General features: G+C 48.6%; 1 protein-coding gene across 2 annotated transcripts; it reads left to right on the forward strand.

Moving 5' to 3' along the window:
- Positions 1-13,352: 13,352 nt before the first annotated feature.
- LOC123137128 (uncharacterized) lies at positions 13,353-20,119 on the forward strand. Of its 2 annotated transcripts, none has more exons than XM_044556734.1 (2): positions 13,353-13,601; positions 16,139-20,119. In XM_044556734.1, exons 1-2 carry the CDS (start codon positions 13,548-13,550, stop codon positions 16,784-16,786), a joined length of 702 nt encoding a protein of 233 aa, XP_044412669.1. In that variant the 5' UTR covers positions 13,353-13,547; the 3' UTR covers positions 16,787-20,119. The 2 variants fall into 2 exon arrangements, with proteins under 2 accessions (XP_044412669.1, XP_044412668.1); XM_044556733.1 differs by having other exon boundaries at positions 13,355-13,601; positions 13,714-20,119.
- The last annotated feature ends 1,001 nt before the right edge of the window (positions 20,120-21,120 follow it).

Below are 21,120 nucleotides of genomic sequence, written 5' to 3' on the forward strand. Positions count from 1 at the left end.
CATAGCTCCCCATCCAGGTGAGGAAGGCGGGCAGCGTGTATGCATCGACTACCAAGGGCTCTGCCGAGCCGCGTTTCAGGAGCGCTTCTGGCCCTTGCGTGTGGGACGTTGCGAGGGTCCGCTGCACAGCTACGTTCGCATGCCTTTCGGCCTGCCAAACGCGGCTGCCACTCACCAGCGGCACCTGCGGAGCATTCTAGCGGCTCAGGAGTCCAGGCATCACGCGGTCCTGGTGGAGATGGAGATGGTCCTCGAGGAACCACCTGGACCCCCAGATCCTCCTGAGGCTCAGGGCTCCATTGGCTCGTGAGGGTTGGCCTCTTCACCGCGCATCTTCAGCACCTCCTCTACAACGGTACCAGGTGACATCTTTTGAGTTCATTTCAGCTGGGAGCGCCCTCTGGGCTGCATCATTCCTTGGTCGCGTTGGTCTGTCCCTGCGGCATGTATCCCTTTTGCTTATGTCTTTAATTTACCTTGCTGGGGGCGCCCCTCGGGCTGCATCATCCCCAAGTCGCTCGGGCGTGACCCAGTGGCATGTATCCTGCATGCGTTTATCTAAGCTGATTTGCCTCTCATGCTTAACTGCCTATGATTATCATCTCCCGCCTACCACGGGCCTTTTCTCTCTCACGCAAATCACTTGCACGTTAAAATGGGGGCTCCTGAGCATCGCGACTTTGGAGCTCTTATTGGCTCTCCAGCCCTCACCCCCTGGCCTTGTCCACGGCATTGTGACCTGGCATACCAGTGGCGGCTGCACTCGCTCGAGGGCCGGGACCTGAGGACATAGAGCATTTGTATCTAACCATCTCGTAGGGACACTCAGCCGCCCAAGGGTCAAGACCAGGCGCAACCCGCCTTGAGGTAGGGCCTCGTGAGTCCCGCGCTGGCTCATGAGTGCCCTAGATACACCTCGTCCAGCCCTGTCGTGCAAGCCACGTGTCAGGGCGGGGCTATACATGCCCTGGGGGCTCCTCGGAGGGGCCCCCCTCCCAAGTACTAGTGGAAGCACCATGCTCCGCACTGGCTGACGACACTGCCGAGGAGCGGCTATACCCGTACACATACGGAAGCGCTATGCTCCACCCTGGTGATAAACAACAGAGGGCGGCCCACGGCCATATCAACCTCGGGGAGGCCAGAGCTCAGTGTCTAGCCTCATCGCAACACCTCCCCTCGGGAGCGTCACGCGAGGGGACTGGACACGGGGGCTGCGCCCGGGTCACGCCCGAGCGCACGCCACCCAGCCAGGTCCCCCGGACCTAGTCGTCGCGCGCCCCTCCCTGAGCAGAGCCAAGGTATGAAGACCGTTTGAACATCAAGGGGGACTCTTGAGCATCGCGACTCAAGATCCTAACTGGTCATGTAGCCCCTCACTCCTTAGTTCCATAAGGCTAATGGCAGCTGAGGTATGCGCCGAGCCAGGCCCTGCCGACATAGAACGACAGATCCACTCCTACACCCCTCGCTATTTGCTGTTTCCGCGTCAAGGGCGACTCCTGAGCATCGCGACTCAGGAGCCTAACTTGTCACGTAGCCCATCACTCCTTGGTCCCGTCCTGGTGATCCGGTCGGGGCTAATGGCGGCTGAGTATGCGCGAGGCCGGGCCCTGCCGACACAGAACACAAAGCAAATAGGAGGGAAACCACAAAATCTCGAACCAAATCCAGAAGCAAATATTACAAACAATAATTGTCTTCATGATACCAAACGCAAGTTTAAACGCCTCCTCGAGGCACAGTGCATATTGCAGGAGTTAAAATAGGAAAGAAACCGCGAGAAGATCACCCTTGGGCAACGCCGTCACTCGCTAGGAGCCCCACCTCCATAGTGGTGTCACCTCCATCAGCTCCACCTCCTGAGGCCACGGAGTCAGCAGCACCCGCCTTGGGCGCAGTGGCAAAGGCGCGGAACTTCGCCAGCAGGGCTTCCGCTCGGCCCTTCACGGCTTCAGCAGCAGCAACGGAGCGCTCAGTGTCCAAGGGCTCCAGCAGCTCATCAAGGTTGGCGTCAGGGTCGCAAAGGTAGATGTGGCTGAGGACCCGCGTCAGCGCCGCAGAAGAAAGGACACGAGCCTCAACCTCGGCCATGGGGCCGACGCCGATCACGACTTCCTCAAGCGCTTTGACCAAGAAGGGAAGCAGTTGGGCGGGGTCGTCCTTGGCCCCGGCTAGCGGCTTCTCCAGGCCACCATCGTAGAGCGTCTTCAGCGCCTTGCGAGAGCTCACCTCAAGATCCGCAAAGGCCACGCGATCTTCGGCTAGGACCTTCGCCTTGGCGTCCAGCTTGGCCCTTTCCGCCTTCAGCCTCTGCTCAAGTGTCTTCAGTCGGCGGCGTTTGGCAACCAGCTCGGCACCGCGGTCCTCGATGGAGTTCTCCCACGCCTTCATCTCCTCCTCCTTTGCCTGGCGGCTGCGAGCTTCTTTGGCAAGCTTATCACACAGACACTGCAGCTCGGTCTCCAGCGCCTTGCAATGGTCCTGGGCGACCGTGGCATCCTTCAGCGCCGCATCGCGGGCGGCCGCAGCCTGGGTGGTGCCTAGCTTCTCCTCCTCAAAAGCTTCTGTAGCCCGGCTCAGCGCCGCTCTGGCGGAGGTATCAGAGTGAACCCAGCCAGAGACCAGCTCCAGGCACCCGGCCACCAGGTGGGAGTTGGCGCCATGGAGGTCTACTCACAGCTGGCCCAGCTCAGCAGCGGCACGGTCCAAAATGGCAGAGGAGGCAAAGGAGTCCAGAACTAGTGGTGCAGGAGGAGAAGGCGGTAGCGTGATTACGACTTGGGAGACCGGGAGCTCCTGAGTCTTGTCCACCTTAGCGACATCATCAGGCACCGGCGCCTCCAGAGTCAGCGGGGCCACGGGGACTGGCACCCCTCCAGGGCGCTCCTCCTGGCCTCGCAAGGATGATCGGGCAGGGGAAATGCGAGTTCCACCGCCTCCCCTTCTCGCAGGCGAAGGTGCGGCCACAACAGACGAGCCTGCCGCAGGCGGAGCCACCGTGTCCCCCTTCAGCTTCTTCGCCGCAAGTGGCGGCCTGACCAAGTGATGGAAGACATCAAGCCCTAGCAGCAAAAACAAGAACAAGATGGAGTTCGAGCACTTAGTTTTCAATCGCGGCATAAGCTGGGGGCCTCTTGCCGAGCTTAAAGCCCGTCAGCCTCTTGGTCCGGGGTGCAGCCTCGAGAGGTCCAGGAGCGGAAGAGGGCATACTAGAAGGGCTGAAGGCGGCTTCGGGTGGTGCCCAGGCAGGAGTATCCCCTTGGGAGATCAGCCCCGACCTGTCTTTCTTCGGGATCACGGGCGGGTCTTCTTCCTCTCGCCTAGCGACGGCCTCGTCGTCGTCCGGCAGGGTGGAGAGGATGTTATCCCTGCGCCGGGGAAAAGTCTCCCCATCCCCTCAGTGGTCGCCTCCGAGTCGCACTCTTCTTCTTATTCTTCGTCTTCCTCTCCTCCTCCGCGAGAATCATTCGAAAACAATTCCACCGGCGCTGTCGCCTCTTGGCCCTCGGGAGGCACCTCCGGCACCAGACCGCGCCCGTCAAAGGTGGGCATCGCGTCCACCACCTGCTGCCAGTTGTCACTATAGAATAGGGGGGCAGGAGCGCCCTCCAGACCTTCCACGTCCTCTCTGACCAAGAGGCGGAGACCTGCGACCAGATCCTCGTCGGCCAGGGCCACCGAGTTCAGGCAGAGATCATTGTCCACACCCCCAAGCGTCCACAACGGGTGCCAGTGCGCCTGAAGTGGAACCACCCGCTGCGCCAGGAACAGCGTGGCCCCGGTTAGCTTTGCCGCCTTCATGTTGCTCGGCCTCAGGTCGCCGTTCATCTTCTCCAGCACCGACTTCGCCCAACGGTCGTCAAGTTTAACACGGGACCACGCCTCGTCAGCCTGGGGCTGCTCCGTGGGCAACAACAACCGAGAGTAGATGCATCCGACATCCACCATGACCCACTTGCTCTAGAAGCCATCGACCCTCTTCTCGGTCTTCAAGATCGCGTTGGCCTTGGAGTATGCGACCAAGCCAGCGCATGCTGAGGTATGGCTGTCTGTGATTCGGAGGGAGAAGAAGTGGCACAGCAAAGCCATGAACAGCATCACTCCAACATGCGCCTCGCAGTAGTAGGCGACAATCGACAGAAGGAGAACGGAGTTGGGATGGAGATGAAGGGCCTGCAACCTATAATGGCGGAGGACGGCGTAGAAGAACTCGCAGAAGGGAGGCACCAGGACGGCGATGACGGTGCTCATGAAGAAGGGGTAGAAGGTGCTCCCCTTAGCCTCCGGATTGGCGGAGCTGGCCCGGAGTCTAGTCTCCCCCATCTCGCTGCCCTGCGCCACTGTCATCAGGCGCGTAGCGACGAGATTCTTCTCCGTCATGTTGGGGGGACCCAGGGCCGGTGAATACCAAGCCGGCAAGGCCTCGGCCACGGCCTTGCGGGGCGCCATTGCTCGCTGAAAGGGGAAGGATGGAGCTGATCTGGATATTTCGGAAGCAAGAGAGCAAGGAAGGGGATCTGGAGCAAGGCGAATGAGAGCAATGAAGGTAAGCCTTACCCAAGCCAGCCTTTTGTCAGTCGGGCAGTTGCCGAGGCAGCATGGGGAAGCGGAGACGCCCACGTCCTATCAACCGCCACGCGGCGACCAAGGCCGCAGGCTGTTGGGGCCCGCGGCACTCCGCACTTGCCCTTTGGCTTCGGTGGTAAGCCAAGTCCGAGCGCGCCTTGGGCCCGGGGGCTACGGTCGATGTTCTTGGAACGGGGGTCCCCAGACCTGCGGCGCGGCTCAAGGAGTGGCCCAGTACGGCCCGTCTTCATCGACCCAAGTTCAAGACCCTCGCGAGGGGCCAAGCCTCACGGGGTAGACGATGCAAGGCTTCCTCAGGGGCGGCCTCATGAGGCAGGCTCACGAGGGGGCGGAGAGATCAAGGAAAAGGGTACCTCACGAGGTGCTCGTGACGCAAGCCATGACGATCAAGTCTAGGCGGGCGCCAGCCTGCGCAGTGTCCTCGTTTCCTCTTTGGTGCAAAGGGGGCAAGTGCAGGCGCGGAGTACCGAGGCATCAAGCAAAGGTTTCCATATTGGTGCAACGAGACCAAGATCAGCAGAGCGGCAGGACGGAGGTCACCGTGGAGCCCAAGACGGCGTCAACGCCAGTGCCTTTGGCAGTCGAAGACCACCTTTAGTCAGGATAGCTTGTACTAGTTGTCCCCTTTCAAAATGGTCGTTGTTGGCTCCCTTCCCGCTCATATTTGGGAAGAGGACCAGGGCCTCTGTATATAGAGATAGCCACCATAGTAGAGAGGCATCTCCCCTATATCTCATCTAGAGCCAACAGAGACGGATCAGTTCCTCTCCAAGCACACCACCACAAGAACACCTCTCGCGAGGCTGTTCTTCCTCTGTACTGTTCATCATCAGCCCAAGGGGCAATCCACCACACCACACATAGGAGTAGGGTATTACACCACAACGGTGGCCCGAAGCTGTATAAACCCTGTGTCTCTTGCGTTGTTCATTGTGCTAGCTTAGAATCGCGACGAGGTTTTGGGGCGTGAATCGGTAGGGAGAAGATCTTCATGCGCACCCCAGAGTTCGAACCTTGAGGGTTTTGTCGGAACCTGATATCCGATAGCAACCTATGTAGAACCCAACAGGACGGCCCAAAGAATGTCATGCAGCTGCGTCTCCGGCCCGCCCAGGACGAAAATCCCATTTTGTGTCATGATTTTTTGTCATAGAAGTAGGATCCCACCACATCTATGATGATACAGGGTTTTTTCACAATTATCATCATAGAAGTGTCATAAGCATGACATGAAAAAAATTCGGCCCAATCATGGATGTATCTTTTTTTTGTAGTGTAACTAGCTAGATGCAAAGTAAGATGCATAACAACAGTACTCTATAACAGGCGATAGTCATGCACCGGAGCATAATTAACACCAACAGGTACTTCTACCAAGCATGACATACGAAAGTAATACTTGCAAGACAAAGGATAACCAGATGCATTGAGACATAGCATGAAGGGAACATGAAACCATAAGCAGTACAACAGCGATAACAGTTGCAAATAAACAAAAAGGCAGTTATTAAATGTTCAAGTTGAAAACCATGGCTACTGCATGTCCATCATGAAAATGGGGTTGTGGCTTGCCTGGGGTGAAGAAGGCTCCAAGCGAAGTGGGGAATGATCGCGAAAGGATTTGCCGAAAAGAGTTCTCTCCCGGAGGGGGCTGTTTATGGGGAAGGGCAAACAGGTCATCTTCAAAATGTCAAACCATACTGAAAATGACGTAAACAGAATGGGCTTGATGAGACGAAGATGTGGGCGTTGGATTCACCTCAATCGGAGTTATGAGTGAAAAGATGTGGCCGTTCACTTTTTAGGCAGAAAATCAACTAGAGCAGTGAACGTTCACAAAATAATCACTTCGGCCAGCTAAGCTGAAAAGAGAAAGCGTATTCTCAGAAATACATCTTTGGAACGGAGAAAACATACTTTAAGCCAAAGCGAGACCAAAGTACGTTTTCATAAGATGAAAACATAATCTTAGAAAAGTCATTTCCACTTATCTAATGTGGCGGGGACGGGGCCTATGCATGTGTGGCTGACGAGGGGGTCCCACTCCTTTCTCTCTCCTTCCTCTCGCTCGCGCCCAATAGAAGAAGAGAGAGGGGCCAGGCAGAGGCGCGGCTGTGCTCGGTCGGTGAAGGGCTCATCGGCCCGGCCAGCTCCAGCAAAGGAGAGGCCATGGCGAGCATCATGCGACCCACCGCATCCATCCAGAAGGGGAAACAAGCACCGGGGAGGAGAGGAGAGGTGGCACCGCGCGGGGACAGAGAGCTTGGCAGCGGTGGCCGATCGAGGGGGCGGCGGCCTAATTCACTCCGGGGAAGAATGGAGGGGATGTAGAGGGTCGCTGGCGCCTGGGTTTGCTCCTAGTGGTGGAATGAGGGACGGAGGACGCCGACATTGGGCTAATTTAAGCCGAGGTCGTGCGGCGTCCATGGTGGCAAGGGCAACCAAAGAGAGCTCCTCGAGCTCGATGGAGTGGTCGGGGAGGGCTAGTGGAGTTAGGGGAGGCTTCTGGTGTGCTCGGACGAGGCCGGGGTGAGCTTATATAGGCGGGGCGAGGCGGTCGAGCTCGGGTGCCGCCCCGGTGACGTGTCGCCAGCGCTCTAGCACGGACAGGTGTAATGGGAGGGCCCGGAAGGCCACGAGGGGGAAGAGGACGAGGCAAATGGGCTCAAGGAGACGAGGCAGCGCTCGAGGACACGACGAGGAAGCGACGAGCGGCGAATAGAGCTGGTCGGGCACAGTACATCCATGGACGCTCTCAGTTCAACGACGGGGACGGCTCGTCGGGGAAGCAAACGAAGGGGGGGAGAGGTCCAGGAGGATGGTGACGGCAAGGGGGAGCTAGGGGACATGCCCGCGCTTGTTGAGACACCGAGCAGACAGCAGGAGAAGAGAACAGAGGCGCCAGAGCGCAAGAAACACCATGCCAAAACGGTGGTCACCGCGCAGTCTGGCATGAAGAGGACAAGAGGGGCTGCCTCGAGATGTCTGGTGACAAATCCATGCATCACTGAGGCTAGGGGAAGTGATGGATCGAAGAAAGGAGCCCTGGATCGATGGGATTACTTCTCTAAAGTTTTATGTGTCAAACTGGATCATGTTATAGTGTTGAACAGCGAAGAGCTTGGAGCCAAAAGAGTTGTCTGGGGTGTTTAAGATAGGCAGGACAAGAATCCTGGGGGTTTTGGAGGCAAATAGATCAAAGCTTAATATAGTTGCTTTGCAACTGGTCAAAAGGGTCTAGAATCAAGATCATGATGATGCTCTAACATGGAGTATCCACTTAAGCTCAACTTGGGCAAGGCAGAGTTATTTTGTCATGTGAGGATGCTGAAAAAGGTTTCATACCAATTGGCCAAGCCAAAATGGTACTTCCTTCACATACATCTCCTCTGGACAAAAACTTGCAAAAATTCCAGAGGGAAAATGGATAGATGAAATATGCCCAATTTTGGTGGAGATAGGTTACATGGATAAGAGAAGGCTTAGGAAACTTTTCAAGCATAATGGATCAAGATAAAATATACTTGCTTCACAAACTGAAAATTTGGACAGAATCAAAGAATTGAAGATGAGCTGACATGGAGGCATGACATGAGCTCAACTTTGGTAGAGGGCTATGATATGATGATATTGAGGTCATGCATAAATTGCAACTCATTTGGATATGCCCAGCTTGTACCTCCTTCACAAAGTTTCTTTCTGGACAGAAACTTTGGGACATCATTAATAAATAATCACTAGGCAAGTGAGGTTGAATTTTGGCATGTGCCAATGATATGGACAGGAAAAGATGTCTAAGAAGTTTGAGGTCAACTGGGCAAAGGAAAATAGCACTTGCTTCACAATGTGCCATGTAGGGCAGAATAGGAAAACAATTATTTGAGGATTATTTTTGAACATGGCAATGAAAAGTTTTGCTACATTTGATGAGGATATGACCCAAGAAAATTATGAGAATTATTTGGTAATTCTAGGAGTGACGGAAATATAGGTTGCTTCACCACCTAGGGCAAATTGAGTTATTCCTTTAATAGAAAAGGAATATTCCCAATAAAAAGAATATTGGGATTTGGGCTAGGATGAAAATGGAAAGGTCTAGAGTTGGATAGGAGGATGACAAGCCACTCTGGAAAGAAAGAAGAGGTCACCTTCTTGTTTCCAGACCACATAGCCACGGAAAAAGAAAACTTTGGCAAAAACCTCAGAAAATCAAAAGAAAGGGCCAAAAAATCAGGCTGTGACAAGAGAGCGGCTAGGCAATTCCCAGGTCACCGCCATCGGGGCCAGGAGGACACGGCAGCATGGACACCAGCAGGGAACACGAAGCCGGAGTCCACGGGGAAGCCTGCTGGGGTCCAGCTAGAAGACTGCTGGAGTCAGAGACACAATCCACACCCAACACCCCGGCAAATCGCCTTGCTGGGGAGAAGATGCAGGTGAAGATGGTGGTGATGCCAGCCCCCTGTTGACGGTGATGGTGCGGCTGGTGTTCTACCAGAGTCAGAGCCGTCGTCCTCACCATCGGCACCGCCATCATCGCTGTTACTGTCCTCCTCGTTGCTATTGCTTGAGGAGGAGTTTTCGTCGGTGATCGAGCTCTCCGCGCAGCACCCTAAGCGAGCAGCCGAATGACCGAAGACCTTGATGGAGAGCAGGGTGGCATCCATTAACTTGAAATGAAGAACATGCCCCGCCGCCAAGCTGTGGGCACGAGCAAAGGTTTTCCAGCCACTCCGGAGAAGCATGATTGTTGAATGGTGGAAACCCTAGAGGGGATCTTTTCACACTTGGAGGTGGGGAAACTGATGAACACACAAGAACACAAGGAAGAAACACGCAAACAAAACCCAAATCACACATCTACTAGAATAGCATACATGAGATCCACAAGATTACAAGCACAATCAAAGGAAAGAAGCACTAGGTAGAGTTCTTCCCACTCCTAAGAGATGAGTTTTTGATGATGGTAGTATTCTCCAAGATGGAGGTCTTGAAATCCACAAGTGGATCCTCTCCTAAGAGGCCTTGATCCCCAATGGAGTGGTAGAAGGAGCAAAGCTCACAAATATCTCGTAGATGTCTTTGCTAACCCTAAACATAACCCTAGGTACTGAATGCATAAACTAGGGGTAGAAGTGGAAGAAGAGGAGGTCCAAAACACAATCTTAGCCGCCCATCTGAAAGGGCTCGTGCGCACGGGGTAAGTTTGGCCCGTGTGCACAGGGGTCCCGTGTGCATGGTACACGCCCATGCGCATGGGGTGCTACAACGCCAACTCCCTAGATAGTCCGTGGCCACGGGATCTCGGGGTCCCGTGCCCACGGGGTCGCCTAGGACTTCTTGTCCAGCTGCTGTTTGTCTTCTAATTCCTTTGTGTGGACATTGGGTGGATCTCCTACTCCTTGGTGATGCTCCTTGGCTAGCTAGAAATGCTCCTATTCATACCTAATGACACATAGAGCATTTTGGTGAGGTAGCAACCAAGTTCCACTTGTATCCATATGCATGTCGAGTAGGAAAGAGTTCACCTCAGTTTCCATTGCGCGTGCTCTAGCTCTAGTCATGGGACCAAGTGGGGCTTGATGTGTTGGGATAGAGTCGATGGGGATGATGGAAGGATGCTACGCATCATCGCTCCCCCCCCCTTGGGAGAGATCCGTCCACGGATCATGATCTTCATCACCATGGTACTTGGCCAAGTCTTTCACATTGAAGATGTGGCTTATGTTGTAATTGTCGCACGGGATGTCAATCTTGTACGCATTGTCATCGTAGCGTGCTAGCACCTTGAAGGGTCCATCAGCTCGTGGTACTAGCTTGGACTTCCATTCGTTGGGGAAGTTGTACTTGCGATGATGAAGCCATGCGAGATCTCCCGGTTGGAACACCATTGGTGTCCTGTTGATGTTGAGCTTGTTGGTGATGCGATGTACTTGGCGCTTGATCGTTGCCCTTGTATCTTCATGCATCTTCTTGAGAAATCTTGCCCTTGCACTCGCATCCATGTTCGCGCGTTCTTGTAGTGGTAGAGGTAGAATGTCTAATGGGGATAACGGATTGAAGCCATAGACAACCTCGAAGGGGAACTTGCTGGTAGTAGAGTGTCGAGCTCGATTGTATGCGTACTCGGCGATGGGTAAGCACTCCTCCCATTCCTTGATGTTCTTCTTGATCAACACGCGTAGAGAGTGGATAACGTCTGGTTGGTGACTTTGGTTTGGCCAGGTTTGTGGATGATAGGCCGAGGAGAATAGGAGCTTGATTCCGAGCTTGGTGCATAGTGTCTTCCAAAAGTAGCTTAGGAACTTGACATCGTGGTCCAACATAATAGTCCTTGGCACTCCATGTAACCTCAAGATTTCACTATAAAAGATATTTGCAACATGTGAAGCATTGTCTATCTTATTGCATGGGATGAAATGTGTCATTTTTGAGAATTGGTCCACAACAATAAATACGGAATCCTTTCCATTTTGTGTCCTAGGCAAACCAAGCACGAAATCCATACTAATATCTTCCCGTGGTTGATATGGAATTGGAAATGTCATATGTAAACCATGAGATTGATCTTTCGACTTAGCTTTGTGGCATGTAGAGCATCGGTTGGTGAAGCATGTTACATCTCAGAACATCTTTGGCCAAGAGTACTTGTTGGAGAGTGTAGAAAATGTCTTGTCACGTCCGAAATGTCCCATAAGTCCTCCTCCATAAGTCTCTTGCAAAAGTAACAAACAAAGAGAAGACTCGGGTATACAAAGTTTGTTAGCGCACATAAGGTAGCCATTCTTGAGATAATATTTCTCCCAACAAGTGAGAGTAAGACATTTTGCACAAGGACTCGCAAAGGAAGGATCACTAGCATAAAGATCTTTAACATGCTCAAAGCCAATCACATTCAACTCAAGTTTAGTAACAAACATGCATTTGCGGGAAAGAGCATCCGCCATTACATTTTATTTACCCTTAATGTACTTGACCACATCGGGAAAAAGATTAAATTAATTCACTCCATTTAGCACGCCATTTATTCAACTCGGTTTGGCCCTTTAGGTACATAAGTGTCTCGTGATAGGTATGTATGACAAATTCATGTGGGAAGATATGCTCCCAAACATGCAATACTCGCACTAAAGCATACAATTCTTTGTCTTAGATGGGATAGTTAAGTTGAGCACCAGAGAGTTTTTCACTAAAGTATGCAATGGGTCGCTTTTCTTGCAACAAAATGCCTCCAATTCCATTACGGCTAGCATCAAAATGAACCTCAAAAGTTTTGTCGAAATTAGGTAATGCAAGAATTGGAGCATGTGTAAGAAAAGATTTAGCTCATCAAATGCGGTAGATTGCAAGGGTCCCTAAACAAAGGGTGCATTCTTCTTACTCAAACAATGCAACGATGCGATAATAGTGCTAAAATCTTTCACAAAGCGACAATAAAAATGGGCTAGACCAAGGAAACTATGCACTTGTTGCAAATTAGTGGTTTGTAGACAAGTTTCAATTGCTTCAAATTTAGAATCATCAACACGAACACCCTTTGAGGACACAGTGAAACCCAAGAAAACGATCTTGTCAGCACCAAAGGTGCATTTCTCCATATTGGCATAGAGAAGCTCCTTTCTAAGTGTTTGCAAAACGGCCCTAAGATGATCTACATGTTCCTTGAGGGATTTTCTAAACACAAGAATGTTATCAAAGTAAACTAAAACAAACACGCCAATGTAAGGGCGAAGCACATAATACATAACTCTCATGAAAGTACAGGGTGCTTCAGATAAACCCATAGGCATAACTAACCACTCGTCCAAGCCGAATTTTGTTTTGAAAGCGGTTTTCCATTCATCACCTTCTTGATAGAGGCAAAGGTGTCCCGTCTTTCGATGAGATACTGATTATCATTTCAGAGGGGTAGACTTTGACGATCCGACTACGTACATGCGAGGACATCGCGCCTTAGCAATCCCTAAACTAACTTCGAGAGGTTATTGACCACACCGGAGCACGATCAACCTGACTACGAAGGTCTATTTCCTGCAAGCAAACGAAGAACAAACAAGAAACTAAGATTGCAATCTGGATACTGCAAACATAAGATGAAAGCTTTATTGATCAAGGTGGGGTGACATCTTTGTCTGGTCATTGAACACAAACGAAGTACGCGAAGTTGCAGCTATGGAGAACTTCTCATCTAAACAAAACCAAAGTCTAAACAACGCCCTAAGGGCTTTATATATGGAGGAAGAGGGGGGAATTTCGTGTCCCTAGGGGTAGGGGTCCGAAACAAACTCTATATATTGTTTCCCCACACATACGGACTCTAAAAATAGCCTATACTTATGTATTTCGACATTACATGGGCCTGGCATAATAATAAGGTGACGCAGCACCTATAATAGCCTCTGGACGAAATTTGTGAAGTGTCATCTTGTATATTTCGTGCAAGACTTCCTGCACTCATTATGGTGGCTTCAAAGTCCTGAAATCGTCACTTGAAACTCCGTTCTTGTTTCCCTTGCACATGCCTTCATCTCCATGCTTGTTCTTGCTACAATGCATACTTCTCCAAGCTAGGCCCTTCATTTGTAAGAAAAACAAATGAATCCAATTTAGGCAGAATCATTACCAAGAAACGAAAGTACCTGGTAATTTAATTGGCGTGCACGAGCTATAGTAATTGGTCCAGTATGAATAGTTGTAGGGACTGTGGGTGTAACAATGGTATTGATGTCCTCATCATCCTCCCCTTCTTGAAATAAAGTCGTCCTCACGGAAGCTAATCTTCCTCACCCAAATAAGGCTTAAATCTGGAACGTTAAAAGTGGGATCCTGAGAGGCATTTGTGTGAGATGTTGATCAGGATGGCTCTCCTCTCCCTCTCCCACATCGTCCTCCACCACCACCAACTCCGCACTCTTCTCGCCGGTGATATCCATGGCGATTCCCTCTAAATTGCTAGGATGGATTGTCTCATCACGTGGGATTTCTCTTATGGCCAAAAGGTGGCCGCACAGGTGCGTCGACGTTTCAGATCTCCGGTTCATTTTGATGGATCTCCCTTTTCTTCGGCTTTCTTCTTGGTTGTGGCATTCAACTTCTCTTCCTTCTTGCTGGATGTCGTATCAGTTGCCATGGCTTTGTGTTCTTGCCTGGGCGGAAACATCAAGAAATTTGATGTGCAGTTATTGAGTGATAAGAGATTCAGATTCTCGGTCGCATCAAACCATGTGGGACATTTCATTCATTCTCTTAAGGGCTTCTCAGTACTGGATTTCCGTGGTCGCCCGCTGGTGGATTCCCCGGTGTCTGATGGTGATCCTATTTGGAGCTCTGCTCGCACTAGGCTTCATGGCACACCAAAATACCTTCGTGATATTCTGTCAGTAATCTCTAATGGTGTGCATGGTCATCAACGTTCTGCTATTGCGGCTTGTTCATCTTCTCAGTCATTTAAAGTTAAAGATTCGATTAACGGGGCTACTGAGTACTGGCTTAATTCTCTTAGTGGATCACAAGCTGCAGTGACCACAACCCCAGTGCATTCTCTTGATTGCAGAGACTCTGTTTCTGCCTCACCTTCTCATGTTGTGCTCAGAAATTCAGTGTCTAAAGTTCGAGGTCAGTTGATTCAGGCCTCTATAGACATGTGCGTTCCTGCCAATGTTACTGCTCCACCTTCCGTTAAAATTGGGCAATTTGAATTTCACCAATCGGCAACTTTCAATGCGTTAGAGCCGCCGCCGTTCCAGCCGAGGAAGTTCTTTTCAGGTTGACCTGTTCAACTTATGCCATACATGCAGAGTATTCAGTTGGATGAGTTCCATGAACTCGTTCGGTCGGGATACATAAAATTGGATATCATGTTTGTGATTAACCATTACAAGTTTGCCTGTATGTCTTGCCTCGGTATGGGCCATTGTTTCAGTAATTGTCATATTGGGCCAAGATGTCTCTCTTGCTTTGAGCTTGGTCATATACCTGCTTCTTGTTACGATCGTCGATTCTCTAGTCAACAGAATATATCTCCGCGGAATAATTACGTCTTCAAGAGAAACAATTGTAACAATTTAATCTGGTTCCCAAACATCAGTCTTTCTGCCCGAGGTGTCTGCAATTGGGCCATTCTTACCTGGGATGTAGGCAAACCCCGCGATGTCAATTCTGTTCGGCTTATGGGCATTCTGTTGTTGGCTATTGGCGGGTGAGATTTTCTGGGAAATTTGTTTGGCAGTAGAAAAGTAACTCCATTGATATCCCGCATCCTCTGGATACTTACTCTTCCTCCCCATCTGCCGCCCTCGTAGTTGCCATCCTTGGTGCTTCTCCGTCCCGTGCTATATCAATGGCGAGCTTCACATGCAACCCCTTCGCCTTCCTTCCGCCGGGCTTCTCCATCGAGCAAGGCCCCTCTGATCACAAGGTGAGGGCAGACATGGCTCTCAGCGCGACTCCACCACTCTGCCATGATGACTATGCCATTTCTGAGTCCAACAGGCCTATTCCAATTCATCTCCGTCAGGTCGCCAGACAGGAAATTGTAAGGCTTCCGAACCATTTCAGGTTTTTTGTTAGAGATGCGCAAGATTCTGCTTTTGGTCTTGGATTGTATTGCTTCCGCAATGGTTTGATTAGGGATGTTGTAGTTGGGAAAAGTTACTTGCTTGGTGAGGACAATGAGGTTACTTTTGTTAAGCATGATGAAGGTCTGAACATGCGCATGCCTTCATTGGGTAGGCAGATTTGGTTTCTGATGCTTGCTTTCCCTCAAGACTATCAAAAAAAATTCGGGATTGATAAGGCAGTTTCTCAATTTGGAAAATTAATTCAGTGGTTCACACCTCAGGATCCAGTCTCTAGTGTACTTGTCAAATCTTGGATCATGAGTCTGTCACTTGTGCCTAGTAGTTTTGTGATGCGGCAAATGGGTGGTCAGCGTAGATCTTGGACGGTGCCAGTTTACTAATTGCATTCCGAAGAGTCGAATGCTCATACTCATGATGTTCCTCTGGCGGGGGAGGACCCCCCTCTGGCCGATGGCAGTGAACCTCATCCCTTTTATGGACCCCATATGACAGCTGAGCAAGCCTTCCAAGCGAGGCTACAGGTTTGGCTACAGAACAATGGTGCCTTCGGCCCCATAGATGGTGGGAATCAGGATGAAGATGAGCCAGTGACCCCTGATCAGCAGCAGGTTCCTCTGTTCATTCTTCCTACTAAAGGTCAAGTTAATTATCGGGCTATTTTAAGGCAGCAGGGAGTCTCTTTCGCTGATGGAGTTGTTCCCTCTGATAATGTTTCTGACAGTCCTCTTTCAGCTTGGAATGATAATGTAAGTGAGGGTAGCTCTGAATCTTCGGAGGACTTTGGTCAGTTGATTTTAGTTCCAGCACCAGTCTCATTGTCAATTAGTCTGTCCGACACTGCTGGATCTCATGTAGCTACCACTTTTACTATCAATGATGCCAATGTGCCTGATTTGTTTTGCCTTGCTCGCTCTGTTATTTTTGCCCTGCAGCAACCATACATTCACCATGACTCTGTTTTGCTCCAGACCCCACCGCTGCCTTTGCACTTGATTACATGGAACTCTCAGTCTGAAGGTGATGCAAACACCTCGATCTTGTTGGCTCCTGTTCGTAAAGTGGCCAGGAAACTGTGGTTTGAGGACACTCCTACTTCCTCAAATTTTCTGTTTTTGGTGGAGGATGCTGAACCTTTTGCACATATCCCATCCTCGGTGGTAATTTCTGATATCTCTGATGATGATTTTGTGGCTCAGGCTGAAGACAACCCTCTGGACCATGCCTTGGTTCCGTCTGCTCCTCTTGTTGAACACCAAGTTTCTCCATCTCGTAAAAGGGGCCGTAGGGCCCAGTCTGTTACTCCACTAAGCACTGCTGATGTTCGTCGCAGTCCTCGCAGTAATAAGTATATGGGTTTTAAAGTGGACCAGCCGTCTGATTCTCGTGGCCATAAATCTCTGATCAAGCCTCGTGTCACTAATGCCGTTGAAGATCCTGCTCCAAATTCCAGCTCTAATGATGCCAGCTCTAGATCAGCGCCACCACCTCCAACAACCATCAGGTACATTCAGCAGCTGGGCTCTAGGTTCTGTGGCATCCCCCATGAGGAGCTTGCAGAAGATCGTCTGCTGGCTGTTGGAAACATCTCCTCCGATGAAAATGATGTTGGCCAGTAAGTTTATTGCCGGGTCTCCAATAAATCCTAGTCAGGCGCATTTGATTAGTTTTATACCTTTCAACTATCGTTGTTTTAGTTCAGTTCAGCGCCTAGACCCATCATTTTTTTATTAGTTTGATGAATTCTCAACTTCGTTCTTGGAACTTGTTATGTTGGAATATTCGTGGCATTAGTTCAGATGTTAAACATGATTCTTTGCGTTCCACTATTGATAATTCCGGCTGCTCCATTATCTGCATTCAAGAAACAAAGCATGAACATTTCGACCATTCATACATTCGTAAATTTTGTCCGTAGCGTTTCGATAAGTTCGCTTACGTTCCTTCGATTAGTAACTTGGGGGGTCTGATTGTGATCTGGAATAGCACCATATTTTCTGCCACCACTATTGAAAGTCACCAATGGGCTCAGGTTCTTAGCTTTAAATCAACGCTTTCGTCTGATATTTGGACAGTGGTTAACATATATGGTCCGTGTGAAGGAATTGAACGCGACAACTTCATTAGCTGGCTTTACGATCTTGATATTGGCGACGATGATAATTGGCTACTAGTTGGTGATTTTAATTTCATTCGTTCGTCAGAAAACCGTAATCGTCCGGGAGGTAGCATCAACTATGTGATCACTTTCAATGATATTATTCTGTCTCAGTGCCTTGTTGACTTGCCGCTAAAGTGAGCGGCTTTCACTTGGAGTAATATGCAGCCGGACCCGTTATTAGAAAAAATAGACTGGTTTTTTTACCTCCAATCATTGACAACGTCGTATCCGAATACATCAGTGAAAGCTCTCCCCAGGCCAGTTTCAGACCACATACCTTGTCTTGTCTCGGTTCAATCTTCCATTCCACGCTCCAAGGTATTTCGTTTTGAAAACTATTGGCCTTTACACCCAGGTTTTATGGACACTGTTAAATCTTCTTGGCAACTCCCTGTACATTCCTCTGATGCTGCGTTAGCTCTTAGTGCTAAGTTAAAAAAATTGAGATGGGTCCTTAAAAGATGGAGCAAAGGTCTCTCTAAGCTCTCATTGCTTATGAATAATTGTCATTCTGTTCTTGCTCTTTTGGATAATTTAGAGGAGAGCCGACCTCTAGTCATTCAGGAATGGAACTTTCGGAAAATTTTAAAATCACAAATAATTCGTTTACAGTCCTAGAAGCAGAAATTTTGGCGTAAACGTTGCACCATCAGATACATATGGGCTGGTGACGAAAATACTAAAATTTTCCAACGGATGGCTACTGAACGACACAGACATAATTCTATTGCCTCTCTTTCCCTCCTAGATGGTTCTCTTATTGATGATCATGAATCTAAGGCTCAAGTTCTATTCCAAGCATTTAGAGCAAGACTCGGGGTATCTGTTGACCATGAAATGAAATTCAATTTGGACAGTCTTGTCCAATCTGTAAGCAATCTTGGGGGTCTATCTGAACCGTTCACCAAAAAAGAGATTGATGACGTGGTTGCTAAAATGCTGATTGATAGGGCTCCGGGTCCAGACGGATTCAATGGCTGTTTCTTAGAAACATGTTGGGATCTAATTGCGCCAGATTTATATAAACTTTGTAATAGTTTCTGGGCGGGCTCTATCTCTCTGGATTGTTTGAATGCCTTGTTGATCACACTTATTCCAAAGAAGCTGAACCCCACTTCAGTAAATGATTATCGTCCCATATCCCTGCTAAACTGTTGCCTGAAACTTATTACAAAACATCTTGTTGACCGTCTGCAAAAAGTTATTATGTCTTTGTTACATACAAACCAATATGGAATTATTAAAGGGCGTACAATTAACGACTGTCTCGCATGGGCCTTGGAGTACATTTTTCAGTGTGAGAAATCTGGTAATGAAGTGATAATTCTCAAGTTAGATTTTGAAAAAGCGTTTGATTTGATTGAACATGATGTCAGCCTACTGATGTTGGAAAAGCTGGGATTTGACTTAAAATGGAGGCACTGGATAAATTCTATTCTTACTTCTGGACATTCTTCGGTTCTCTTAAATGGTACCCCTGGAAAGAGTTTTCATTACAAGCGTGGTGTACGTCAAGGGGACCCTCTGTCGCCGCTTTTATTCACCCTAGCTGTGGATTTGCTGTAGTACATAATTAATATCGAGTTTGCTGAAGGTATATTGCAGCTTCCGATTGCTCTATCTGGTACGTATCCTATTGTGCAATACGCGGATGATACTATCATAATTATGCCAGCTTGTCCGATTCAACTTGTGAACCTTAAAGGTGTTCTGAATGATTTTGCCATCTCAACCGGGCTTCGGATCAACTTCCAAAAGTCAAATCTAATTCCTATTAATATTTCTGCTCAGAAGGCTTCAGATCTCGCTAATGTCTTTGGTTGTACAGTGGGCTCTCTTCCATTTACTTATCTTGGATTACCTCTCGGTACCACTAAACCTACCATGACTGAGTTTATGCCCTTAATTGATCGGGTGGAGCGTCGCATCTCTAATACCACGGCACTTATGTGTCATGGTTAGAAAATTACACTGATAAATTCGCTCGTATCCTCCATGATCACATTTGCGTCTTGTACTTTGGAGCTGCCAGTCAAATTCCTTGATACCTTTGACAAGATACGGCGAAGATGTTTATGGGAAAAGAAATCTGAACATGGTCAATCTTGTAACTCTTTAGTGGCTTGGAAAAGAGTGTGTTGTCCCAAAGATAAGGGAGGTCTCAGAGTGATCAACACTAAAGTTCATAATCAAGCACACCTCCTGAAATTCTTGGATAAATTTTACAATCATGCAGATCTCCAATGGGTTAAATTACTTTGGGAGTCATACTATACTGGTACTGTCCCTCATGCTGTCCCTAAGTGCGGTTCATTTTGGTGGCGGTCTATGGTTAAACTTATTCCTATCTACAGAGGATTCACCAAATGTGAGGTACGGAATGGCTTAAATGTATCCATGTGGCATGATAATTGGAATGGTCTAGTGCTCTCTGAAAACTATGCCTGCTTGTATTCATATTCCAAGGTTGAAGATATCTCAGTTCACACGTACTATGAGACTAATGATTTGAATATGATATTTCATTTACCTCTATCTCCCGAGGCTCTCAATGAGTTACACTCCATAGATAGTCTAAAACCGCCACAAATTCTTGAGACTGAAAGTACTGATCAATGGTCATACCCATGGGGACCAGTTTATTCGGCCAAAAAATCTACACTCACTGTCATAGACAAATCACCTGTCCGGAGCCTTTAAAATGGATATGGAAATCAAAGCTCCAAATGAAACTAAAGGTGTTCATGTTTTCTGTTAGCTGATAGACTAAACACAAGGAACATGCTGAAAAGAAGACATTTTCATGTTGGAGACAATATTGAAACATGCGTCCTATGCACTGCCCATGAGGAAGAGACCATTGACCACTTGATCTTTAATTGTCCTTTCAGCCAAACTTGTTGGTCGAAGATTGGTATCTCATACAATTCTGGCATCTCACGGATTGAGGCTACAATTAGGGCAAAGGAAATTTATTCTGGCAGACTTTTCTTTGAAATCTTCACCATTACTGCTTGGAATATTTGGAAAGAGAGAAATAACTTCATCTTCAATCAGATCAATCCTTCATATAGAGCTTGGCTTGAGAGAACTAAGGTTGATCTTACCTGTCTTAGATACAGAGTGTCCCCTGATCTCAGTGATTATATCACTTCTTTTGTAAATTCACTTGAGACTCTGCTTGTTTTTTTTCATTTTGGGGGACTTTCTTCCCAGTCATGTAAATACTTATTATATATTAATATAGCATAGTAGGAGCCTCTCCTACTATTTCCCAGTCAAAAAAATGTTAAAAGTGGGACTAACCCCAAAATCTGCAGGCAGCTCAAGTTTATATGCATTATCATTTATTCTCCCTAACACATTTAAAGCACCATCTGCACGTGGCATTAGCTTTGATTTGCGCAAAACAGGAAATCTATCCTTATGCAAATGTAAATAAACAAGATCTCCAGGTGCAAACACAACATGTTTTCTACCCTTATTTCAGTAAGTTTATATTTAGCATTCATACACTCAATGATTTCGTTGGTTAACTCATGAATTTTTCAAATCAATTCAGCATGTTGTTTAGCATCAAAATTAACCTTTTCCGAAGATGGAAGAGGCAACAAATCAATAGGTGCACGAGGTAGGAAACCATACACAATTTCAAAAGGCCACATCTTAGTAGTAGAATGCAATGAACTATTATAAGCAAATTCAATATGAGGCAGGCATTCTTCACACATTTCCTTATTATTCTTCAAAATAGCCCTAAGTACAGTAGACAATGTTCTATTGACTACTTCA

The sequence above is a fragment of the Triticum aestivum genome, chromosome 6B, assembly GCF_018294505.1.
Source record: "Triticum aestivum cultivar Chinese Spring chromosome 6B, IWGSC CS RefSeq v2.1, whole genome shotgun sequence".
In the NCBI taxonomy this organism is placed as follows: domain Eukaryota; kingdom Viridiplantae; phylum Streptophyta; class Magnoliopsida; order Poales; family Poaceae; genus Triticum; species Triticum aestivum.